Source organism: Pteronotus mesoamericanus, unplaced genomic scaffold (assembly GCF_021234165.1).
Source record: "Pteronotus mesoamericanus isolate MK-2021 breed Mesoamerican mustached bat unplaced genomic scaffold, CSHL_Meso_final contig_263, whole genome shotgun sequence".
NCBI lineage: Eukaryota > Metazoa > Chordata > Mammalia > Chiroptera > Mormoopidae > Pteronotus > Pteronotus mesoamericanus.
The window spans coordinates 10,187,020-10,214,493 of NW_026555112.1; the positions used below are offsets into that span (position 1 = coordinate 10,187,020).

The window sequence follows — 27,474 nt, forward strand, 5'->3', positions numbered from 1 at the left end:
TTGGGCAAGTTTCTTAACCCTTTTGAGCATCATCTCCCTCATTTGTAATGAGAATAAGGAAACACCTACTTCATGGGATTATCATGAGGATTACGCAAGTCAATACATATCAAGTGCATAGCACAGTATTTACACATGGTAAGTATAGAATAAAGCACACTTTGTTATTTTAAGTCTGATGCTATTTTCTAATTACTTACAGTGTATATATTACTGTGAGAATGACTAATTTAAATAAAGTCACCTATGGGGAACACATGAACAATGAAGAGATAAAGGCACTTTGACCCTTGTGAACATGGCTCCATGATAAATATACACAGCAACACCTTTGTTTAGTCTCAAAGCAAGACTAACAATCATGAGTGCCACAGAAAAGTACTAAGACAGTAAAACTGGGGGGTGGAGGGGAGTGACTGAAAAGTAGCTACTATATATATTGCAGAGAGTGGGGGAGATGCCTTTGTAAGCTTCCCTGTGTCATTCTCCAAGCCTAAGGGCTATGCATTAGTTACCTATGAAGAAACAAGGACCTGATTACTATAATGAATAGAAGCAAAACATAAAGGAGTTGGCTGAAATGAGAACTAAAGCTCCACAATCCATAAATATCATACAGGAAATGTTATTGGGACATCTTATAGTTTGTACTATCTGAAAAGCATTTATTGCAATGACAAAACTAGAGGTTAATTACTTTTTATTGTTGAATTATATTATAAGTCTACATCTACAGTTTAATCAGGAAAAAATGCTTTGCATTTACATCAAGGACACATTTATTCTAGTGGAATAAAACAGACACAGACAAAAGACCAGTTACACATCAAAAAAAAAAAAAAAAAAAAAAAAAAAGGACTACATGTTTTATCTGGTCCTACTTTTGCTATTTTGGACCATACCTTTCCTATTAAAAAACTGATCTTACATACATATTAAGTCTGATTTATCACCCCACATTTTTAAACATTAAATGCAGCTTCTCACAATTTCTATTTATAAACAAAAGATTAAAAACAAAATGGGAAACAGTTTAAAAACAAAGCAAGTGAAAGTAGATTGCTATTACCTTACAGCAGAGAAGTTGAGTAAAATGTGCCCCCTGTGTGGCTCATCTCAAAGAAACACTTTTACTCAGAGAGAGGCAAGCTTTTCTGAGCTAGGAGTGTTTCTCACTCCCTCTGCAGTACTGGGGCCTATACACATTTCTGGTATTGCCTAGTGAAAAATGTCTACAAAATATCTAAAAGCTAAATATCAGAACAAGGTTAATTCAAATCAAAACTGTGTGCTGATCTAAACATAAATCTTCAGCTTTTTCCCATTTTCAAAGTATCTTTTTATTTCAGATGATATTTAAAAATAACTTACATTTTTTGTGTGCTTTCTGGTAAATGACTGTAAAATAACTCAAACGAGTAAGTTTAAAATTTTTGTTTTACTTGATTCTATTGAAATTTCAATTACTTAACCAAGTTATACATGAGGTAAGTTTTAGCCAGAAAAAAAAAATCAACCACAAAGAATAAAGTTAATCAACTTCAAGAATACACAAAATTCATAATGCCCGCCTCATATTCAGAGTTTACAAATTCATGTATTAACTACTGTAGATTCAAGAAAAGTTAACTATGTAATTTAAAAGCAAATACCTTCTGCACTTTTAATCAAATTATGTTGGGAAACTGGAGGCATAAAAACTTGGCAAAATTTGTTTTTGTAACAGAAGACAATGCAGTAAGGACTCCAAATGGAAGCTAAGACCAGTGTGTAAAGTTTCTAACTTCTAAACAGATAGACACTTATCTAAAAAATATTTTGGTAGCTAATTGGGTTGACAATATTTTTTGCTGTAAATAAAAAGTACTGTTTTCCAATTATAGCCTTATAGCTAGCTAAACAGCTTTTAAAAACATGTACAGCCAGCTAACAGTCCTCTAAAACATGTACATATGTTACACTAAAGGATCCCTGCTAAAATTCAACTGTATTTAAATGGGCCTTACTTAAGTAGAACATTCATGATACTAGAAATCTTTTAAAAAGTGAGTACAGTAGGGCTACAATAGCATTACAATTAATAAAAGTTACAGAAGAGATTATTGCTGTACTTTTCCCCATAAACATGAAATTTTTTGCTCTTACAAAAAGTACAACCCCAAGTTACTTTTTCTTTTACAATTTCATGTTTCACTTATCTCTAAAGTTTTTATCCAGCAGAGAATAATTCTTAAAACTTTCCTGTAAGAATTCAAAGTATTTAAATGTGTAGCTTCACATTATGCATTTTGCCCTTCTTGTTTCCCAAATACACAGAAACAATATACATTTTTCTCAAAAATGAAATAAGATGTCCACATTAAAAAAATAAAGCCTACAAAAAAGTTCCAGAGCTAAAAAAGATTATTCGTATGGCACGAAGTGATCTCCTACTAGTCCAAGGTCCAAAACATTTAAATGAAGTCCATTTATATAGTATCTTGTTTGCTTTTCAATGGAACACTACATTTATTGAGGTGAAATCACATTATTTTAGCTCTTGAGTCAACAAGTGTACACAAATGTTTTTTTTTACAGTTATTAAAAATAGGAGACCAAGTTGAGTGTGCCAAAGAAATATCATTCAGTTGGAATTTCCAGAGTCATCAACACGTGGAGAGAATGGATTTACCTGGTTGGTTTCCATAGCTTGGTAGACCAAAAACAAAAAAATGACCACAACAACAAATAGCAAAATTTTTATCCACATGGGAATGGAGCGTCCCTTTTTCGTCTTTTCTGACTTGACATCTGCCAAGGGAACATACTTAGGAATATATTTAGATGAAAAAGATTCCTCCATCCTGAAATCACTGAGTTCTAATGGCCGGCCTGCAGCCCCTTTGATTGGTCTGCGGCAACTAGCACTGTTGGGAATGAAAGGAGAAAGAAAAAAATAAATTTTAGATCAAGCCTTGACTTAGATAATAATATAAAATGTCATTACCCCTCCTAATTCCAAACATATTCCTTGAGATAACAGTGAGGCGAGTCAAGCTTTTAAAACATTTATATTTCCCATTTAAAAAGTTAAATACTTTTATTAGAAAATATTCATAACACTGATAAATAGTCGCTAAACTTGCCTTCTTAAAGGCTTTTCAAAGCCAATATATTTAGGAAGAAAGAGGAAAGAAATAAGGTAGTTTGGTTGTGATTTCTTCAGTCAGAAAACAATTCAATAGATATCTAAATATAGTCTTTTCAATTAAAAACCAAATCTTCAGGGAAGACAATGAATTCTGCTTACCTGGTTTCCATTTAAATTTAAAAATAGAAATTAAATAGTAGGTAAATGATTTATTTACAATCCTTCAGTTTAATAAAGTTAATTTTTAAACAGATTCAACTTTCCAGAATATGAACTGGCAGCTTCCAGAATTAAACTGCTCCCCCAAAACAGCTGAATTCTAAGAATACAGGTAAAATGACTTTGTGAAGAATTAAAAATTAAAATTTCCATTTATGTGTATCATATAATCACGTTGTATACCCCAAATACATACAATTTTATGTGTTTGTTATACCTAAAAGTGGTAGAAATAGTGAATAAATAAAAATGCCCCGGTAGAATACACTAATATTTGTTTCAATGTATCTGAATACCTAATTCCTGTTGGTGTAGATGCTTCAAAGGGAAACATTTCCTTAAGAATATCCCTTTCTATTCTTCTTTCCTCTGTCTTTTCTCCCACCTAATAAAAAACAAACAACCGGTTAAAAATTTAGTGTAAATGTACAACAATTAAAATATATTTTAAATATAATTTTCAGAGAAGAAAATGTACTTAAATCTATCCTAGCTTTTAACTGCCATTTCTAGATTCATTATCACCTAAGTATTCATGTATTTCCAAGGCTCTCTGCAAATTTCTTCAAAGTGAAGGTAAGTTAATGTAATAACTGGGGAAGAATAAAATTGCCACACATTAAAAATAAATTGAAGTCAAAACCCCTAAGAATTCAGTGCAGCTAATATGGCAGGATAAGTCCCCCTCAAACCCCCTCCCTAGATTTCCCATGCTTCTCATTAAGAGTATACTGTTTCTTCCTCCATTTAAAATTTTGTAATAATCAAATACAGAAGGTATCAAATTAACATAGATCTTTAACAAATTTTAGTTTGTTTTTAAGTACAGAGTCTATATGATCTTCTGAACTTAAAAAAACATAAAATACATACTTTTTAACAACCTGATTGTCTTCCTGTGTTTAGCTTTATGCCCCAATCAAAATAACCTTTAGTAAAAATTCATTAAAACTATAATGCATCATGCAGTTAGTACTTTAAAGCTTAATGATACAGGAGAGTTAATCAAATGAAGCATTAAAGAAAGCCACTTTAAAGACCTATTATTTGAACTTTCAGTGAAAGATAGTATAGCCTCCCCTACTGCCCAGTTATGCTTTCAACTCACATTTATAACAAAGAGAACATGTTATAAGCAGCACACAAATGACCACTCCCTTGAAAAGTGGAACTTACGAGGCACACAGTAGCAAGAGGATAGTATTAGCATGTCATACTGTACTGGTTACTTTTCATTGTCACTCATTAAGTATGTCTTTAAATTAATATGCATATACACACACCCGTGCACCCATACCACCCAATAAAGCTCTACTCCTCCCCCCTACTCCAAAACAAATAAAAATATTTCCTCTTTAAAAGATCAATGATAACATCGATCTAAATTTTATTCATTTACTTCAGCTCTTGTCAATGGTTTCTTTGCTGTTCTTCTGGGTATGTCTGAGAATTCAGTGATTGGCAGAATGGGAGCTGCATGCTTGAAATTTCCAGTCACCCTATTGACAACCTGCCAAGATTCAAATTATTCAGACTCAGAATTATCCAAACATAACAAAGACATGTAAAAAAAAAAGAAAAAGAAGAAATTTTATTTCTGTAATATATGAAATTTCCCTTAATAAAAATTTAGGCAAAAAGATCCAGAAATGTACATATTCAGTGGTTCTCACGTGTGAAGCCTTATCATGCTTTAAGTATTTTAGCAAAAAAGTATCCTTATAATATTTTGGATTCTTGCACAATGAATTAAATGTATATATATAAATTGGTCATATTGAAAAAAACTAAAATTCAGAATTATAGGGGAAAATAAGATTAACATGTTTAAAAACATAAGATTGAGATTTGCCAAAATTCACCACCTCCCCAGTTCTAATTAAAGTGTAATTTACAAAGAATACCACTTGTATAGTTTATGAAACATATTTACTAAGGTTTCGTTGCTTGAAGCCATTATAGTTTCAGCTATGGGAGTACTCTCTGAAATTATTGCACCATCTATACGAAAATGTTCTGAAGTATCCACCTGTTAGTTTGAAAACAAAATAAAGACAATAAATATAAAATAATGACTAAAACCCTACCAATCTGAAAACCCAATTCTAAGCAATAAGCCTTGCATCACCCTTTTCCTCGGTGTTCTTCGCGACCCTCTTGTGGATTCCCTAGTTAATGCCTGCAGAGGTCCGCCTTTTGAAGATCCACTTGTCCATTCAGTCTCAGTTATTCCAGCTTGAGAATAGCTCTAATCAAGCATTGACACATTAAAAAGTCATATTCTAACATCAAACACCTTAATAATGGCCATATTAGCACACTGAGAAACCATGAAGAGTCTCCAAATGCCTCAATTTATATTGAAGGCATTTGCAAACAATGCTATGCCCTCAATATATTTCTACATGTATTGATTAAACTGATATGTAGGTATCGGGAAACGCTTAACTATGGTAAAAATACAAGAGTCCAACTACAAGAACTCATAAATTTTATTAAAAATGAGGGGGGGGAAAGCACATCACTTTATCACTGACTCCTGTGACTATTTGTAATTTGGCTCTAATATTGCATTTACATCTTTGTGTTGAAACAAAAAGCAGGCTGAAACCGAGCATGACTGACTTTATTTGATTTGTAAAAAAGTCATTTGCTACAAGTCAGTTTCCTTTTAAAACAAAATACCAATTTTATAATTGTTGAAATAGATTAAACATTATTCTTTTTGTGTGGTTAGGATTATTTAAATAGAATCAATCTAAATTATAATCCGTACTTCCTAGGTGTCAAACTCTTCTTAGAAACAGACATTAAAATACAACAGCAACAAAAACCTGGTGTCACCTCTTTCACGAACACGCACGCCTGAAGTGTCACTGCCAAACCTCACTCAGTGCTACCCACTCCTCACAACAGAAAGGTAATGGTGATAGACCATTGTTATCTTCTAGCCCACGATTTATTTCTCCCTAAAAAGCTGAGTAATTTTCCCTCATTTAAAATATAAATTAGCAATCCTTATAAAAGAGCTTGAAAACCATTAGACTAGTGCTTCTCAAACTGCAATGTGTGCATCGGTCAACTGGAGCTTTTAATAAAATGTAGATTCTGATGCAGCAGCCCTAGGATGAGGCCTCAGATTTTGCATCCCAAGTAACAAGCTATAACAAGCTATTCAACTTTGAAGCCACGACTGCCAGAGGATCCTTTTAAATTCTTTTAACTAGAATACAGTGATCTGTAACTAGTATAGTAGAGTGCACTTATACTGTTACTTTTGCTTTCAAGCTAATATTTTATCTAGATAGCACATGTTTTTATATCCAAGTCAGTGTTTATTAATTTTAAAGGCATATATTTTACTCTTATCTTGGGACAAGATTGGTCATCCAATATGTGTATTTGGCTGGAAGTATCAGTACCAAACCCAAAAAGGTACAAACATAAGTCTCACAGAACTCACTTGCAGTTTCCCTTTGACTCAGTCTGAATCTTAATTTCCCTTTCTTGCTATCAACCAGGAAATTTTTGCTGAATGAAAACTTAATGTTAGTCAAAAGACAGAATTGTGAACAAATTACATACACATATAATAAATGTTTACTAATAGTTCCTGATTATCTGAAAAGAAGGAAACAATGGCTTTAATCTCAATCCTGTAGCACGGTACCATCTGGGGAGCTTTCAAAAAAATACCAAGCCCTGGCTGGTGTGGCTCAGTGGATTAAGTGCCAACTGGGTCCCTGGTTGGGAGTGTGAGAGAATAAATGGATCAATGTTTCTCTCGCTCCCCCCCCCCAATAAATAAATAAATAAAATATTTAAAAACAAAATTCCCCAACCCATGCTAGACCAATCAAGTCAGAATCTAGAAGGGCCTGTACATAGTCAATTTTTATAGCTCCTGAGGGGATTCTAAGTAAGGTGCAACCAGAGTTGACAACTGTTAGTTTAAGATAATATTAACTACCTTATGATGCATCTCAAAGCCAAGTATTTTTTAAAACTATTTTGAACACTGTTTTCTCTTTAATAATCAACTTCTCAATGCCAACAAAAATAATTAGAAGTATTTCTAAAAGATTCTATTTAAAATAGTGTAGATAAAATAGTTTATCTGGTATTATCAATGTAATATACTCATTATTGCTATGTACTTGCTATATATGCTTGCTATATATACAATATTTTAAAACTTTTTAAAGAATTTGAAACTACATTGCTTGAAATCTCTAATAAGGTTTTCATTTATGTAACTGATACAGTATAAACACCAGATATTTTACTTATGTCCATGAAGGAAGGGGGGTTGGGAAGATGTCTTTTCCTTTAAAATTAGTTATCTACCAAATTCCAGGACTTTCCATGTTAATGTTTTATTTTGAATAAACTGAAATAATTGTTTCATCAAAAATTTTATCACACACATACAACTATTGTGGTTAAAAATAACAAAATCCAAGTTCCATTTATCTAATTTAGAATTGATCATCTTCACAGAAAATTGCCAACCCTTCATGCAACCAGAAAAAATGTTCTGAAAATTAAAAAGAATTTTTCTCTACCAGAATCTATTATAAACCAGTAACTTTAATAGAATTAAAAATAAAATTATAATTCAGTTTTATAACTACTTAGAAAATAGACTAAGCAATTATTGATTAAAAAGAAACTTACTGCTATATAAAATTAGTTAATGTGCTTACTATATGCTCTGTGGCCAAAATAAGAATTGTGCTGTCATCTACTTTTCAGCAAGATATTCTATAAAAGCCCTGACTGAATTTATCAAGGAGACAACATGAGGAAGAAATAAAAACTTTCTCACAGTGCCACGCAATAAGCTATCATGTAAAAAGTGACTTAGAAGACATAAGGCAGTTGAAACATATGAAGAGGAAGCTGGGCGATTAAAGGAGACTATAAATCCCAGTAAGTAAAAGCTACAAACACAACATTTACAAAGAACTAGGTTACAAAAAGAAAGTAATCAGGTTAATTAAAAGCCATCTTACTCTAAAGAACAACAATTTAGGTAAATCATGACTAATACGGTTATTCATATTAACTTTTTAAAAAAGCAGCAGCATTTCTCCATAAGAGATAGATACTCATACATTGCTGGTAGGAATACGAAAGGCTTCAACTGTTATGCAGGGGAATTTGGTAACATCTTGTAGAATCACCCAGCAATTTCACTTCTAGGCTTCCGAAAGATAAATTGGCTACAATATTAAATGACACACATACAGGGATATTCATTGGTTCTTCTTTGAATTATTAAAAATAGCATATACCTGAAAACAATTCAAATAGTGATTAAAAGAAGAGTGGCTAAATACATTACAGTACATCCATTAAATGTAATACCAGATAGGCCTGTATTAATTAATTTGATGAATTCATGATTTATTTTCTTTTTAAAAATAAGTACTGCTAGCTGTACCCACTGCAAAAGCCTAGAAGCAATGACAATTCAGTAGGAACGAACACTGCAGCATCCAGATTGAAGGCAGCCTCCAAGTAACATTTTATATTAAAAGGATTAGGGTTCTCCCTGGCCGGGTGCTCAGTGGGTTGGACTGTCATCCTGCATACCAAAAGGTTATGGGTTTGATTCCCAGTTGGGGTACTGTACCGATGGATGCTTCTCCCTCACATCAATGTTTCTCTCTCTCCCTCTTCCTCTCTAAAATTAATAAACATATTCTTGAGTGTGGATTAAAAACAAAAGGATTAGGGTTCTTTAGAAAAATGGCTGATAAAAGTCAGGAAATATATGAGCATGGGTCATCTTAATGTGCCAAAAACCAAGAAACTATTGAAGACAAACAAGGTCAATAAAGGGAAAAAGGAACTAACTCAGTAATTCCTAATGGCTAAAGATGGCACAATCTAAAAATGAAAAAAATGACTGCCACTGTCATAAAATACATAAAAAACTTATGATTAAAAAACTTTTACTGATCACCTTTCAAAGTGACTAGGGCACTTTGATTTTAAAAGTGGAAAAATAAAAGGCAAGAACCAAACATTTTTCTGATTCTCCTATATAAATTTTATTTTAAGGTATGAAGCAGTTCACAGAGTAAAGTTTTCATTAAAAATCCCACTTATAGCCCTTGCTGGTATGGCTCAGTGGATTGAGCACAGGCCTGAAATCCTGAAGGTCGCCAGTTCAACTCAGTCAGACACATGCCTTGGCTGTGGCCAGGTCCCCAGTTGGGCAAATACGAGAGGCAACTGATTGATGTTTCTCTCCCTTTCTCCCTCCCTTCCCTCTCTCTAAAATTAAATAACTAAAATCTTTAAAATAAAGAATTCCATTTATAGATGTAAAGGAGAGAATGAGAAAAATCATCTTACAACCTCAAATGAAATAATGGATCTGACTATAATCATAAATGGCTGTCATGACCATTAAATGAAAGAATATGGAACTTTATAATGGATAGATCAGGCTTTTGACATTTGAACCCATTACTAATTTAAGGATAACGAAAAGGATATCATGTAACTCCTGAAATGATGCAATATAAAGGCCACAACACCATTTCTTGTCAAAGAAACTGAACTTGAGTCTAATCAACCCTATAATCTGTGCTGTCCAATATGGTAGTTACTAGCCCGATGGGGCAATTCAGGTTTAAGTTATAAAATAAAAATTTTTTTCAGCCACACTAGTTACATTCCAAGTATTCAATACACACATGTGGCTCGAGGCTACCATAATGGACAGCAGATACAAAACATTTCCATCATCACATAAAGTTCTATCACATTGCTTTACTATAAGCCTTAACTCCCAGACTACGGGAAATACAGGGTATAGAAGAGCAACTTAAATTACACTTGAAGCTATCTGCCAAATCCAGAATGTGGAAAATTCTGTAGCAAACCAACCCGGTTTCTTCAACAAATAAATGGAGGGAGGGGCAGCAGTTATAGTGGATACAGCTACAGATTTAAGAGATAAACAAAAACAAAACAAAACAAAACTATGTAGAGTTTGTTTGGATCCTGATTTGAACAATTCAATCATGAGACATTTCTGAAACTTGAGGAAATTATGAAGAATAATTTTATTACGTGTGAGATAGCATTGAGTGTGTATATACCAAAATTTTAATGTATGAAATATGTCAGAGATTTGCTTTTGTGTACTCCAGCAAAAATCAAAACAAAACCAAAGACTTGAAAAAGCTAAAGGGTATGGGTGAAGAGAACATACACCTGATAAAATGTTGACAACTGTTGAGGCCCTGTGACTGGAGGGTCATTAAACTCTTCCCTCCACTTTTCAACGTTTTAAATTTATTACCTAAGGTCACTGTTTAATTCTGCCTGTTGCCGACTATACTGTCCTTCAGTTTAACCTCCCCAACTGAAACAACAACCTGTTAAACCATCTTTAATACTACCCTTCCTCCCTCCTTTTAACTCATCTGACCAGACTCACATTCTTGATAGCACTATGCCATATTGCCTTAACACTCTGGGCCAAAATTCTCCATGTTTGTCTATTTCTGTGTCCTTCTCCAGATTTTCCTAGTTAAATGCATCTTGCCTCACCCACAATAAAAAAAAAGGGAATTTTTATCTAGAAGAGGAAAGAAAATAGTGCGGTCTTAGGACCAGACTAGCTCCAGAGTTGAGGGAAAAGTCACCGAAGACAGGCAAAAATAAAAGCAAAGTCAGAAATCTAGAGACAAAGACATGAATGTAAAACCATTCTCCTGCCTTTTAAAGAAATTACTTCAGAACTGCTTAGGCATTTCTACCTGTTAAAGTATTTCTTAAACAAATACTATATAATTTCACTTGTAGGTAGAATCTAAAAAACAAAACAAACAAAACAGAAACACACTTATAGATGCAGAGAACAAACCGACGGTTGCCAGATGAGAGGAGGCTTCAGAGGCTGTGTGAGAGGTGAAGGGACTAAGAAGTACAAATCGGCAGTTACAAAACAGTCATGGGGGTGTAAAGTACAGCATAGGGAATTAGAATCAATAATATTGTGATAACTATGTATGATGCCAGGTGGATACGAGAGTATCACTTTGTAAATTATATGTCTAACCACTATGCTGTACACCTGAAACTAGTAACACTGAACGTCAACTGTAATTGAAAAATAAAAATTAAAGATAAAACTAAAAAAAAAAAATTATCTTAAAAAGCAGTATGACTGGCTTTGAACCATGCTTAGCACAAAATCAAACACAAATGAGACATTGAACACTTCCTTTTGCAGTAAGCACAGGCCACACTACTGACAAAACACAAAATTTAGGTTTCTAATGCCATTTAATGAACAATGGAATGAACACTTCATTTAGTGCATTGCAATCTGGGTGTCAACTATTAGTGAAAGGCTAGGTAGGACACAAGAAAATGAATGCTGCCTGGTGATTTCTTATACCTGAATATAGTGATCATAAAACTAAAGATACCTGATTGTGCTCAACTCTTCTTTGCTTGAGTGTTACTGGAGTCTTTGCTCTGCCCTTTAGTGGTTCTCTCTTCTCAAGCTTGAGCTCTATTTTAGAGTCTGGAAATAACATTGGAGAAACCATTACTCTCGGAAATATGCAATAAACTACAACCATCTTTTAACGCCAGTTTGGAATGCTGGTTTTAAGAACATCAATATGTAAAACAAGTTGTCTATTGGTATTATCTTAACAGGCCAAAACTTTTTAACTGCAATTTCTGACTAAAAAAAAATTTTTCTTTTCAATTTTTATTTTATTACATCTGTTTATCTCCTCCACTCCTTAATCCGATCAGGGCTTCCTATTCTCCTTCCCTTTTCCTGGGACTAACAGCCTGAAACAAAATGAATTCAAACTGCTCCCACAGAGGTTTTTCACTAAAAATAATTTAGATATGGAAAAAAACATTAAAATATATAATTGTTACTGTTCTTTAGTCCATATAGTGCAAAGGTTTGTTATTAAATTGAATTTGGAATATGAAAAGAAAAAAGCTATAAATTTTATAGGAATTTTAACATGTATGGTACCAAGCTTCTAATAAGTTTAATGTCAATATGTATATGCAGCTTAAGTCTCTCCTCCCTTCTTTTTGATGTGATTATAAGAAACCTAGGTACAGTTGAGGAGGTACGGAGGAATCTTGTTGGCAGAAAAGTACATCCAATCCCAGGCCACCTCTCCTCCTCCCCATAAGAGAAGCTAGGGCATATGTATTACTTAGCATACCACCATAAAAGTCATTGGCGTAACAAGTCAAACGTATATCTTTTTATAGGTTTCAATATTCCATTCCCCTAGTCTTAGTTATATCACCATTTGAAAAGCTGAATTTATGAAAAGACTGACATAAATTTTAGCTAACTTCCACATTTTGTGGCCATTTATCATTACAAAATGTCAGTTGTTACTTCTAAAACTTGTTACCAAAAACTTCAGATTATTTTCTCACCAGAGACAGAAATGGAGTCAATCATTAAAAGCTTAATTTTGTGTGAACTCAATGCAGTTCTACTAAAAAGTAGTCAAGATAGCCATGTGCCTTGCTAGTTACCTAGCACTAGTCAGTCCAACATCTACTTGCAAGTTTCACAAAATAGTGAATTTTTATTTTTAGTATGATAGTTTGATCTTTTTTTCAGATTAAGGTAGCAACTCTACCCCCACCTCCCAAAACGCCTGTGAATAATAGATCAATATATCTGTATTTGGGACAATCCTTAGCATTATAAAATCTTAAGCTTTGTTAATTCAGAATCTAAGAATTAGAAAGCATCCAAAGAACCCAATAGTAGTTGAGTAGAAACTGATTAAAACAAATAAGGTATCGGTTACAGCTTAATTACTCTTACAAATTTTAAATTCCAATAGCTGATAAAAAACACAGTTCTCAAATACAATAAAACAACAATATTTAGAATTTTTTCAACTACACCATTGTAATGTCAAGTGAGTTTCAATGATGAAATGATGAAGGAATGTTCATCCACAAGCATCTACCTTATTTTAACTCCCAGAATAAAACACACATAAAACATGTTGCTGGAGACCACACAAAACTGTTCAAAATTAACAACTTTATTGAATTTGCAGAAGCATTCTACAGTAATACATTTTTAAAGTCACATAGCACTTAGTAGGTACATGTATACATGTACATTACCGAAGACAAATAACAAATAAAATTACTCCCAGAAAGCTGCAAAGATGGACATGTATAGACTAAGAATATGGCTAGAAGTAATGAAGGGCCCATTTTTGCTTATACTTATTGCTATTTCCAGAAAAATACAAAGAAATTCAATTATCAAATGCCTCTACAATTAGACTCTCTCATCTTACAATCATAAAAATGAAAACACAAGATAATATACTGTTTTATATAGACACAAAGACACTAAGATATAGTATTTCTTATGGCTTTAGAAAAACCTCCAACTAACTTAAATCTTAAATTTGCTTTTAGAATTTAGATTAAACCTACAAACAACAACATACCTTGAAAGTATTACATTAAAGCCCCATCTTTCCAGTGCCTAGTTCATCTAATAAACTACAATGATGGTAAGAATGCACTATCCTAGAGTAGTATAGTCTAGAGCAGTATTTCTCAAAGTGTGGTCCACGAACTGCCTGCTACCAACCCACGAAGAGGCACTTAACAACAAAATGTAGCTCAGCACTGTTTTGTCTATCAATAAATTTTTACCCAAAAAACACAAAACAAAACAAAAACCCTGTCATTTATCTAAAAAGTGTCTTTAGGTTCAAATTCTTGTGAATGCTTATCTTGTCTGTGGATCAGTAACAATTTGTAGACTGGGACATTGAGTAGCAATGATCTAGAATATTATGAATGATACTGTATACATAAGTAAAAAACAAACAAAAGTGAGAAAATAAACTGTTGACAAGTTGTAGAAAGTAAAAAGATATTAAGACTAGTGAAGACTACTTATATTCTAGTTAAAAGAATTTTCTTAGTTTTGAAGAGTTGTAAAATCTTAGGTAGAATAGAAAAGAGTGGACAATTTGAGATAAAAATGTGATCTACACAGCTTTAAATTTTATCAGGCTTTCTATCTGTGCAACTTTTTTAGAAAGGCAGTTTTATGTAATTACTTTTAAAATATAATTAAAGGCTAAAAGCTTGAAAGTTTGATATTAGCCCCACCTAGAAACTAAAAGACCTTAAAAATCATTTTGCTTTAAAAGTAGTACTTAAAATTTCCTAGAAAATCTAAGTTCTGCATTTCAAAGATAAAATGGATGCGTTTATTTTTAATGTTGTTAGTGTTTATTTCCACGCTTTTTAACTACTTTGTATACTTCTCCTCCAAATAATGTTCCACCTTTAAAGGGAGCAACAGCCAGCTTATTCTTAGAAGCTGGATTAATTGTGCAATCCTTCAGCCAAATATAACGGCGACCTAAAGTGGAAGATCCCATGGTATGGGCAGCCATCTTTACTTCATCAAATGCAGCTTCACAAAGAAATGAGGCTGCATCATATGTTTTGCTCAGAATTCCAAGTGCCTGGGGGATAGCACTAGGATCTGAGTTAAGAATTTGTGCAGCCTGACTAATGTCAGCCTGCATAGCCCGAACTACAAAGGCAGTATGGGTTGCAATCTGCAATGCTGATGCTGCAGCTTCATATGCTCTACAGAGAGCTAAGTCCACCTGTTTATCAGTTGAAGCCACCTGAATACCTGCTGGTGGAGTGGCTTGAGAAATAAACCCCAGGATTTCATCATCTACTTTTGGAACTGATAATAGCTGGGTTGCCTCTTTGGAAGAAATTGGATACTTGCATGCCAATGAAGGCGGCTGCCTGTCAATTTGCTGCCACTCCTCTTTAATTATTTTTAAAATAGATTCATGGAAAGGAAAAGACAGCTCTGGGGCATCTACTTTATGCTGTGATTGCTTAGACATTTCTATGCCTAAGGTAGCAAGTGAGTGAGAGACAACGGTTTTGGCAGAAGAAGACATCAGTTCAGATCCAAGTATATTTTGAAATGCCACACAGGAACCTGAATCCTTTCCCTGTGACTTTTTACTGAGGCTAGGCAATTTTCGTGGAGGAGACAGGGATTCAGTTTCTTGAAAATTAGATTGATCAATTCTCTTCCTTATGTTTTCTACATCCAGCGAGGGTGTAGAGTTAGAAGTCCCAGGCAAACTGCCTACCCCACTCTGGACCAACAGAGAATTGACATAATCTCTGATTGCCTGAGCAAGTGGTGGAGAAATTACTTGTGATCTCTCAGACTCTTCTAGTATTTTCCTTGAACTGGAGAGAATCGACTGACTCGAACCATGGGACCTCTCAGTACATAATGGTTGATTTCCACTTTTCTCTCCACAGTTAATATTTTCTACTATGTCTTTATAGCAAGTAGTGGTGGTTTCTTTAATCAGTGAAGGAGAAGCTGCAGCAGAGACCAACATGGCAGCGAGTTCATGCTGAGAAGATGTCGAAGAACTTTTCTCTAAACCTCTATCATGGCTAGAATGGGAGGACATAAACAAATTCCCTCCAGAGTCTAACTTCTGCAACTGTTCCCTGCCAGGCATGGTTGTAGCAATAAGAGGTTCCCTAGGTGGGTCTCCCTTAGAAGTATGTACTTTCTTAGCTGCCTGTAGTCCAGTCCTGCCCAAAGGAGGACCGGGGGAGATTTCAGGAAAAGAAATACCCTGAAAAAATCCACCAGAGGGAGTAGTTGGAAGTTCAGAAAAAGGAACAAAATCCCTAGTGGACTTCACTTTCTTGTGTTCTTTCTTCTTTCCTGTAGAGGCAAAAGAGGCAGGAAGTTTAAGCATTACTTGTGTTTAAGCTGATTTTATTCTTTGCCTCTTTGCTAATAAAGTGCTGTTGAAGGAAAAGACTCTATAGTTCATATTCTCAACAACTAATTCGATAGACTATGACCTGCCATGCAATGCTTATGGAAATATAAGCAACTTAGGTCAAATTAAATAATCATTAAATCAATAAATGTCATATAAACGAATAAAACATTTATAAATATCAACTTGCTCTTATAATACATTTTAAAAGGTGATTTATTTTTTGTATTATTTTTAAATATTTAAATATCATGGTTAAATTTTCTTACAATAGTCTAAAATACGTCAAAATATTTGCTCTACAGTTGCCTTGAAATAAGATTATATAGCAAGAACTATAAATTTAAATGCCTATCAATAGAGAACAGAGAAAACATGCCACAAGTAAATACTACCGTTACGTATTAATTACAAGGAATAAAACATGTAATAAATCAATGAGATTTTGATAACATCAGAGTAAAGTGACAGGATTTAGTATATCATTTATATTGATCTTTTAAAGTACAAAATAATACCATGTATTAAATAGGAGCATATAAAAAGTTCTTAAAAATGGGCTTCTATGGAAATGATACTTGTAAAGGGGTAAGTGGACGAACTTTGTCTTTATTTGTAATTATTTTATTTTCTTAGAAAAATGAGATTTAAAGCAAAAAAGACACAGGCACTTTGATAATTTTATGCAACAGAATATTAGACATTTGCACTTTTCTGTTTGAGTTCTCAACAGAAGCTATTTAAATCAAATTATTTGGAAAATTAATGATAAGAACAAAAATCACATATATCTTGGTAATATTATTTTAAATTGTATCTTCTTCATGGATATTGTAGCTTTTGATCTGGAAAAAAATCATATCTATTTGATTAATATCATTTCAATTTTTACCTTCCTCGTTGTCACTGTATCTGTCAGAGTCATTACTTCCATTCTGTCTTGTATTTTCTGCCGAAGAAGAAATTGTTGGCAAAGGAGTAGAAGATCTTGATTCTGCTCCTTGTTCCCTCAGTTTCAACAGCTTTTTCTCATATAGCTTCCTGGTTGTTCCTGTATTAAGGCAGAACTTACATTAGTACTTTTATTGTCTTATTTAAGATCCAGCTCAGACATTACCTTTTGCAATGTTAAAATGTTACTTTCACTGTTTCCTTTTTAAATTTAAGTGCTTAAAACTACTATATAATGAATACTTAAAAAAAAAAGTCTTTATGGTATTTTAACACATACGTTTCTTTTATGGGATGGAATACATAGTAGATTAACATTCTGAAGAGCCATGTACAACTGAGTATTTCTGCCTGAAAAGTTCTGGACTTTGCTTATTTTCTCCAGTAATATATAAAAGTACTTGCCTTTGTAAAACAAAAAACTATTTTTATTTAGAGACTGCACTCCTCACAATTGCTATGATTAAAACCTCACAACTCTAAGAGATTAATACACCAATAAATAGCCATCCACTTATGGGAAAAATATATAAATCACATTTTTATAATTTAAATATATTTGACATGATGTTGATCAGAAGAAAACTTTCAGTTATGCAAGAAAATAAGTTTTGGAAATCAAATGTATAAATATTGTGCACATTTTAAAGTGTTAAATTATATTTAAACATAACTACTTTGCAGCTAAAATGACCTTTTATGAAAAATGTGTAAAAAACAAATTATGTAACAATTAGAAGGCAAAGTAAAATTGAATATAAACAAATTCTTAACACATTTCAACATCAATGACAATTTAAGACATTTTTAAAAAAGCTTTTTTTGGTAATAGCTGTATGTCTTCTCCTGATTTCCGTAAGATGAATAAAATAATAAATATATGTATTTAAAAACAACACATCACAAAATGTTATATAAGTAGTCTTAAGATGAGCAGGTACGGATGGAGAAATGGAGAGATGCTGGTCTGGGGTACAAAATTTCAGTTATGCAAGACGAGTAAGTTCTGGAAATATAATGTATAACATGATTCATAGTTAATGATACTGTACTACATGATGTCTGTCCAGAAAAAGTCCAGCCACTATTAATATGAATGAGAACGTTTCTATGACATGGAGGTGACCTGGCAGCCAAGGAGACTGGACTGGAATGCACATGAGTGAGTAATCACAATTTCACTATATTAGTTAGTGGGGGTGGTAGACACATTGAGAGGGCATGTGTGCTGTATGCCCATCACATTCAAAATGACTAGGTGAGTAGAGAGCAAAGAATCTGCATCAACTACTGCATTAAGCATGAACATTCCTCTGCAGAAACTACCTCCATGATTTAGAAGGCCACAGCTATGAGCAACTGGTGGCTGGCAGCTTTATCATTAACAATGTGCCCATTCATGCATCATGTCTTGTGCAGAGTTTTTTGGCAAAACATCAACTCATCCAGGTGACTCAACCCCCTACAGCCCGGATTTGGTGCCCTGAGACTTCTGCCTTTTCCCAGAACTAAAATCACCTTTGAAAGGGAAGAGATTTCAGAGCATAAATGAGATTCAGGAATATGACGGGGTGGCTGAGGGAGTTGGGAGAACTGTGTGAGGTCCGAAGGTGCCTACTTTGAAGGGAACTGAGGCATCATTGTCTATGTACGTTTCTTGTATCTTCAATAAATGTTTCTATTTTTCACATTACATGGCTGGATATTTTCTGGACTGACCTTGTATACTTGAAATTTGTTAAGAAGGTAGACCTTAAGTGCTCTCACCACACACACAAAAGAAAACTATGTGAAGTGATGGATATGTTAGTTTGATTATGGTTATTTCACAATGATTATGTATAGCAAAACATCAAGTTGTACATATTAAATATATGCAGTTTTATCAATTACACCTCAATAAAGCTGGGGGGAAATGAACAGCCAGTATACAAACATGTAATTTAATGTATGTTGGTGGTAATACACATTTTTCAACATCTCTTTTGGAATTTTAAATATTTAAATTAGAAAAAGTATTAAATGTCTGCTAGTAATTATATTAATAGGCAAACACTATCTATTTAGAAGCAGTTATTAAATAAAACAAAAGACAACATTCTAAATCTTTGTTTGCAACTACACTTAGGAGAAAACAAGCCTGCAATTCTCCAGTGTTCAAACTTTTACGTAACTCAGAAGATCAAAATACGTAGACCTTCCTCATCCTGACGTTTATTGCCAAAACTCTACAAAATTAAGGCATAAACAACCTTGCAAAATCACCAAAAGGAAAAGCAAAGGATGAAAATCCAGTATATTTAGTTCCAAGTTTTCTCTTTTTAGTTTATTCTTCAGGGTATATCACTCTTGAATTCCAACCAAAATAAGGCTTTTAATAAAAAAGGTGCTTAGGAAGTTCGTTTTATGATCCAAGCATTATTTATGATTCTCCCATGCACACATATAAAAAGGTATTTTTTAATAACTGAAAATGCTGGGGATTGAGAAACTTGGGTTATATTAACCAGTCTACTACTAAATTACTGATTTGAATAAATCTGGCCAGCCATGTTACCTCAGATTTTCCTCAACTGACATATAAGATCCATGTGTCTCATCAGGTAGTATAACATGAGCACAGTATGAAGCAATCTCGACAACAGAGGAAATCTTGGAGATTATCTAGTTCAATTCCTTCATTTTATTTCCCTCACTTATAGTTAAAGAAACTAAGGTCCTGGTCATATAAATGATTAATGACAGATTGACCCTTAGAACCCAAACAACTGCTAGACAAACAGGAGGGAAAAACAATTTGGAGCACTGCTACACAGAAAAGATATTTGAAATTTTGTCACCTTACCCACAATAGGGCCAGGATTCACCCCGTATTTCACAAGCTGATCCTGAAGATCTTCATTAGTGAGCTCTGTTACATCTAAATCATCTTTATCTTCCAGTCTGGGTTTATCAGTTTTCTTTGTGGCTTTCTGCAAACAAAGTAATTTCCACATGAATTTTAAAATGTTCATTTACTATATAAATAACACCATATACAATAAACATGAACATTCACCTTCAAGTTGACTTACAGTCATATTAAGCCTTGGCAATTTGATTAAATTAGAAGTAACTCATTGTTTGGGGATATTTGCTAAGTTTGGTTATCATGATACAAACTTAATAGCTAACCAAGTAACTCAGATTTTAAAGACCTTATTGCTAAAATAGTTTTGGCTAACCTGTCTAAAGAGGAGCTGATGGATAAAAATTTCAAATGAGCAAATAGACTTTTAAATATTTTCATCCAGGTAACTGTAAGTACAATTCATTACTGGCCTCCTTTAATAGTATTTGAAAGTTTAATCTAGGAGTTTAAGATTTTACCACAAAGGTATATAAAAATGACTTCCCTTAAACAAGCATATCAGAATTTACAAAGCCCAGATGAATATTCTTCTCATGATAACAGTGGATTTTGGTAGCCAGTTTTTGACCCATGAAGGAAGTCAGACATATTACCTCTGACACAGTCCTGTTTGCCACTCTTAGTTCTGTTGGGTTGGCCAAAAAGTTTTAGTTTTTTCTGCACAATGGCTCTAGCAGTGTCTAGTTGTCTTTAACTTCATCTGAAACAATTTTGTTACATTGTATTGTAACAACTGTCATATCAGTGTATACTTTTTAAAAAAGGTTTTATTTATTTTTAGAGAGAGCGGGAAGGAGGGAGAAGCAGAGGGAGAGAAACATCAGTGTGTAAGAGATACATCAACTGGTTGTCTCTCACATGCCCCCAACTGGGGACCTGGCCTGCAACGCAGGCGGGTGCCCTGACTGGGAATTGAACTGACAAGCTTTTGGTTTACAGGCCAGCACTCAATCCACTGAGCCACACCAGCCAGGGCTCAGTGTGCATTTTTTTAAAAAGAGTATCAACATTGGTAAATTTCTGTGCAGCCATTTTAATACTGAAGGTGAAAAAAAGATCTGCAACACTTTTGGCATTATTATGCTTTACTATTTCGAGAAAGGTAAAAATGCAACTGAAAAGCAAAAAAAATAAATAAAAGCTTCGTGCAGTGCATGGAAAAGGTGCTGTGACTGACCAAACGTGTCAAAAGTGATTTGCAAAGTTTCTTGGTACTACTGACATTTTCACCAAATAATTCTTTGCTGTGGGACTGTCTTATGCATTGGAAGATGTTTAGCAGCACCTGGCCTCTACCTACTAGAAGCCAATAGTGGGATATAGCCAACATATTCAAATATCCAAATCAATAAAGTGATTGGTAAAAATGAAAAATGTGTCTTTTATTTTATGGAAAAACATAACAAAGTTTTTTGGTAAACCAATATATGACCATTTCATTAGAATATGGTAGTCTGCCCTTATCCAAGGGGGATGTGTTCCACCACCCCCAGTGAATGACTGCAACTGCAGCTAGTACTGAACCCAATGTAGACCATGTTTTTCCCACACACACATAGTTTAATTTATAAATTAGACACAGTAAGGGATTAACAATAACTAAAAAAGGGGTGATTCATAGCGTGGATGGGATGGAGCTGGACGGTATGAGATTTCGTCACACTACTCAAAACTGCACGCAATTTGAAACTTATGTATGAGCTGTTTACTTCTGGAATTTTTCATTTAATATTGTCAGACCTGTTGACCGAGGGTAACTGAAACCACAGAGATGGGGGACACTACTGTAGTTGAAAGAACATGGAACCAGCTTTGAGAGAAATCATAAAGGAAGTTTTTAAAACAATTTAAGCAATCACAGTTATCTACTGAAAAAAACTACATGAACTTCCAAGGTAAACAAGAGAAGGGAGCAAAAGTATGGGTACCTTTCAGGGTTGTGGCAGATAACATTACAAATGCCTCAGTAATCCTAAAAAGCATTACAGCACTGAACAAAAATGGCTGTTTAAATAATCGCCACAAATATCAAAGTCAATTTAGGCCCAAATATTTAATGCAGAATGATTAATGCAAGAAATATTTTATGCAAAAGGACAAAAATCATAAAGTTGTATGAAATGCTTACTTCCCAATGATGCTGGGGGGAAATCACATTATTTGGCCATGGATTAGAATTTTTGATTTTTAACCAAATAAAAATTTGAATCCTTCATAAGATTATGAGACATATATAATGGGGTGGGCAAAAATAGGTTTACAACTGTAATTCAAATTAATAATACATACAAGAATAAGTAATAATACAACTGTAAATTTACATTTGTCCACCCCTGCAATACTGCACTTTTCTAAGATCATCAGGCTCAAATCTTGAAGCAAAGCATACCTTGGTATCAAAATAGCTGCCTAGAATCTAAAGAGTTCTATATTAAAGACTTGAATTATTGAGAGAAAAGACTTTTTTTTAATGAGACCTAAAGTCATGTTAACAATCTACCTGTATTTTACAAAATGTGTGGATAGGCTGGAAAGAAAAACTCCATTGTAGAATATAAATACCTTAAATTAAAGGAAACCATTCAGGTACAGATTACTTATACATAATCCCTCCCACCATAAGAATGTTAAAACTCTATCTCTCTCTCTCTCCCCTCAGGAATTCCAACTTCTTTTAACAGCCTGAGGTTTCCAAGAAATCTTTCTTTGGCACTCATCACATTCAACCTACTTTTTGTTAGTTATTTGTATAAATGTTTCATTTTTTTTTCCAGATGGTGAACTACCTGAGCAAGTCCCTAAGTCTGGTTTGTTATTAAAACCTCAGAAGTTTTGGAAAAGTTACATCCTAAAAAGTATTATTTCATCCAGTCTGAGTTCCAGTCTTGGGCCTGAGAATCTGTATTTTAATGAGTACCTCAGGTAATTTTGGATGCAGCATTTAATAAGGTGGCAGAAAAGCAGGAGCCTTATCATATTCACATTTGTATCCCAAGCATCTAAAATAGTGTCTGACACTGGAATAGGCATTTGATAAGACATTTTGTTAAATGAATGAATGAAAGTACCATCCAGGGAGGAAAAAGTCACTTACATTTTAAAAATCCATTTCTTATTAAGAAATAACAAAGCCTTATCAAATTGAAACAGGAAACCAATTCCCTTATATATTTTTTAAAACAATGGAAAACTACAGCTGTACAAAGAAATATTAAGAGGTCAATAAATTGGAATAAGTTAAACAGAAAGGACTTCATAAAGGCTGCTTTATTTTTAATTTGTAGGGAGAAAAATTCCAGAAAAGTAATACCATTTTATGAAATATCAAATTTAATAGGAATAAAAATTGGAAGACAGCATGGTATACATAATTATCAAATGAGCAGTTTCAATAAGGAACCATTAGTTGTATGGATTTCTGCCTCTAAAAAGCTCTGTTCCTGTAAGTGAATCATATAATCTCTTAGTTTTATTCAGTCAAAAATAGCCAGTACTTACTATGTGCCAGACACTATTCTCTAGTTTCTTCCCAACTACCAGGTGATCTCTTATATCTTTTTCAACTTTAAAATTCAACAATTTTACACCATCTATGAGTTACTTGTTTTTAAATCTCTATCAAGAGTAGCAATGATGCAAAAAATAACAGTAATTATTGTTATGAAATAGATTTTAATGAGTATTTATTATGTACCAGGTTGTATTCTAAGTACCTTACAGGTATTAAATCAATGAACCCTTAAAAATCCTATGAGTCAAATACTAATATCCCCATTTTACAAAAGAAACTAAAGTTCAAAGTTGCATGGGTAACTCAGGCAATCTGCATATTATGCTGTATAGTAATAATTGAACAAACTTTATGTATATACCACTTTCACAAACTTACCTCCCCAACACTGAAAAATAATTTGAAATATCTACATTGCTTTGCATCTTGGAAGGAAAAGGCAGATCACCAACTCTGTAAATGCTTATTTTTGCGTTGATGATGGGTATCCAACCTTCTGGCATCTCTGGGCCACACATTAAATACATAAACACTAATGAAAACTGATGAGCAAAAAAAAAAAAAAGGGGGGGGGTTTAAATAACTTTATGATTTTGTGTTGGGCCACATTTATAGCTATCCTGGACCCCATACAGCCTGCATGCTGGACACCCGATTATAATTTCAACACATAAAAATGTTGGATCACCAAGATGCATAAAATAAAAAGCTTAGAAAGAGGAAAACTAAAAACCAAAACAAAATTTTGGACATGTGAAACATGTCTAAGAGACCACGGCGATGACTGAAATGAAACAATTTCTCCTTAATTAAAAATATTCTTCATAAACCCATGTTTAAATAGAAGGTATATGCTATGCCTCTGGCCAAATCCACATTAATATTTGACTTGTTTTAAAATGTTAAAAATTTGCCACCTAAAAGATTTGTCTTTTCTGCAACTCTCAAACATAATTTGGCTTTCTCCTAAATTGGAAATATTCTTTAAGAAATGCGAATCTATACTGTTACTATACACAGGGCTAACAATAACCAGAACATAAAATGTTGCATACATAAAAGGAATGTTCCCTGCATATTCAAGGTGTTTTTCCTATGCCTAATAAACCATCTATTAGACTCCTAAGCTAAATTTTAACTCACCTTTACTTAATGTGCTTTAAAAACAGGTAATGATGCTACTGACCAACTACCATTACTAACTTCTTCAGGTTGTTCACACTATTAAGCCTAGCCAAGGGTACACATTTTTCGAGTTCTAAATACTCAAGCAGAGGTCCTAAATCTATATGGCTGTGAAGTAGTTTTCCCCTGTATGTATCAAAACATTAAAGGATATATAAAGGGCTCATTCAGTATGCCACTGGACATAATAGGTTCTCTTAAAATGTTGCTTTCTTTCACCCGGAACTTTTTTGCATAGTACTGAACAAAGTAAGTATGGTAAATTTGTTGAGATGAGAACTAACATGATCAATTATCATACAAGAAACTTTCAAAAAATTAAATTATGGTGATGGGCGAGGCAGGCAGAATTCCATCTCCAGTACTTAAGAGCGTATGACAGAAACTAAAAAACACTGAATAATTAAACTGTTACTTAAACTTTTTCACATTCAGATCTTCTTACAACCCAAAGACAGAGTAGGTTGGGGCATACTCTCTTTTAAAAACCAAAGGAAAAACATCAATATCAAGATGCTTATTTCTGTAGAAAATGAATAATCAAAATAAGAACAGTAATCTTATTACAAAACACACAATCAAACCCTTTCATGGCTTAAGAACAATATGATCGCACAGACCAAGATAGGGTTCTATAGAAGACCTGTTATTTTTAAAAAGTGTGCTGCTTTAAATGAAAAATATTTCATTTTCAGCCAAATCTTTACTGAAACAGCATTACTTTTTTCTTCAGAGTGGCTGGGCAAAAACATACGGGATATCCTTTACTTTAAAAGTAAATTTTTGTTTTTTATGGAAAAGTCAAGTGGCTTTCCTCAAACCCACAAAAACAAAACATCAGAAACAATAAGGTGCGGTCGGTCCTTTATATTTATTGAACAAATATTGATCTGGTACTACTATTTGCCAGTCACTGACTTAAAATACAAGACTTTCAATTCTCTAAAACCCAGGCTAAGGCTTTCAATTAAATTTACATCTATTACATTTTTCCATCATTTCTAATATTTTGGTAGTCCAGAAAGCACGTCAGATAGATTTTTAAAAATTAACCTAACTTTGAAAGAAGTACTTCGAGTTAAAGTAGTAACTAGTAGCAACAAGTCCAAACTCCATATTCCAAGTCTTACAATGCACTGTCCCTTACACCCATCACTAGTTTTAACTACATTATGTTAGGATTTGAAGTCTTGGTAAATACACAGATTTATATCAGCAAAACAGTGCATAAAAACCCACTGAACAAAAAACAACTGTTCTTAAACAAAATATCCATTTGCTGGAGCCAACCTGAGATTTACCCAGGATTTAGACATTCCAAACTGCGATGCTGACATATCAGAATGTCACGAAATAAACATCTCTCCTGATTCCGAAGTCTTTGCTTTCCTCATGCAAAATGTACCAAAAAGAAAAAAAAAACACCCCAAACCCAAGCCCTTAATAACCAAAATTTTCAAATGCTTAAGCGTCTATGATAACAGCTTAATGATGTATCTTCAAATACTCATTTTAATTAACGCTCCCCTGCCAAAAGATGGCCTGTTGCTGGAAAAGAGTAACACGAAAAAGAAAAACATAAACGGTTCAAAAAGCCCTCCAGATTGGGGGGGGGGGGGGGGGGACATAAAAAGGCGGGAATTTATTTCAAATTCTGATTAGAAATTAGTATGCACAGATTGCCCTCCAGGGAGCGCTGCGAGACCCACTTACTCGTCATTGCAGTTAAGAAAGCGGGAAAACGCTTGAACGTAACCTAGAGTAGTTTCGGGCTGACTCCTTCTAAGCGCTTTCGAAAAGGGCACGGAAGTACCTGTCCTAATACCCCGTCCTGGAGGCCGGCGGTCCAGCAACACCGAGCCACCCGCGCGCGCGCCCGTCGCCCACGCGCAACCTGACTACACGCTAACTTCACGCCTCCCAGACACATTCGGCCAAGACGCCAGCCCTGCGGCCCCAACGTCGGGACTCTCCTCTCCAGCGCCCTCCCCTTCCCCGGCCTGCAAGCCCGCGGCGAAGGGCCCGAGTCCAGCCCCGCCGCTGAGGAGGCCCGAAGGGGCGCCGAGGAGGGAGGACCGCAAGCGCACGGAGAACGACAACCGCCAAACGGCCCCCTTTGTGGCCGGGCGTTCTTACCCTGCCGACGGACGCTCGGCTGCGGCCCGCGGCGGAGGCCCCGGAGCCGAGGACTGGGGTGGGCTCGCGCTCCTCGTCACTGGAGAAGTCCGGCGGCCCCTTGCTGTTGGCGCCGGCGGCGAGCGGCTGCCGGTTGCGCGCCGTGAGGTGCTGCAGGTAGAGCTGCACGTACACGTCTTTGCGCTGCTCCCCCGCCGGGAGCGTCACATTGTTGGCCACCAACTCACTCTTCAACTTCTCCTTCGTCAGGACAGAAGGGTCTTCCAGAAACTCCGGCATCTCGGCGGCGAATCCCCTTCCCCGCAGCCGTCACACCCGCGCTCACGCCGGCGCGCTCGCTCCTTGCCTGGAGGGGGGGGCGACGCGTTGCCGCCTCCGAGCTTCAAGGCTCCCAACCGGGAGTAGCGCGCGGAGCAAACAAACAAAAAAAAGAAAAAAAAAAACCCGCACACAGAAAGCAAAGCAAAAGCCGGACACAAAAGCCCGGGAGCAGAACTGCAGACCAAGTGCAGCCCAAATAGGAGATCGTACCAACCCCAGCCCACACACGACAGCCAAGGAGAGCAGCTCGCTTCGCCCA

General features: G+C 34.8%; 1 protein-coding gene across 3 annotated transcripts; it reads right to left on the minus strand.

The window, feature by feature from the left end:
• Positions 1-867: 867 nt before the first annotated feature.
• On the minus strand, positions 868-27,474 carry TMPO (thymopoietin). Of its 3 annotated transcripts, XM_054574669.1 has the most exons (9): positions 26,895-27,474; positions 19,997-20,123; positions 17,093-17,251; positions 11,806-11,903; positions 5,478-5,597; positions 5,283-5,378; positions 4,749-4,859; positions 3,646-3,734; positions 868-2,906 (listed from the first exon to the last, which is right to left on the minus strand). In XM_054574669.1, exons 1-9 carry the CDS (start codon positions 27,171-27,173, stop codon positions 2,624-2,626), a joined length of 1,362 nt encoding a protein of 453 aa, XP_054430644.1. In that variant the 5' UTR covers positions 27,174-27,474; the 3' UTR covers positions 868-2,623. The 3 variants fall into 3 exon arrangements, with proteins under 3 accessions (XP_054430644.1, XP_054430645.1, XP_054430643.1); XM_054574670.1 differs by lacking the exons at positions 5,283-5,378; positions 5,478-5,597; XM_054574668.1 differs by lacking the exons at positions 868-2,906; positions 3,646-3,734; positions 4,749-4,859; ... (1 more) ...; positions 5,478-5,597; positions 11,806-11,903 and adding an exon at positions 13,543-16,139.

Bases quoted from the DNA above. Each gene is read 5' to 3' on its own strand.
- TMPO (XM_054574668.1), bottom strand. From the start codon at position 27,173: ATGCCGGAGTTTCTGGAAGACCCTTCTGTCCTGACGAAGGAGAAGTTG. The intron at 20,124-26,894 runs GTAAGAACGCCC...CTTTGTTTGCAG, and splicing joins GCCGAGCGTCCGTCGGCAGG to AAAGCCACAAAGAAAACTGA. The intron at 17,252-19,996 runs GTAAGGTGACAA...GCCTTAATACAG, and splicing joins GAATCCTGGCCCTATTGTGG to GAACAACCAGGAAGCTATAT.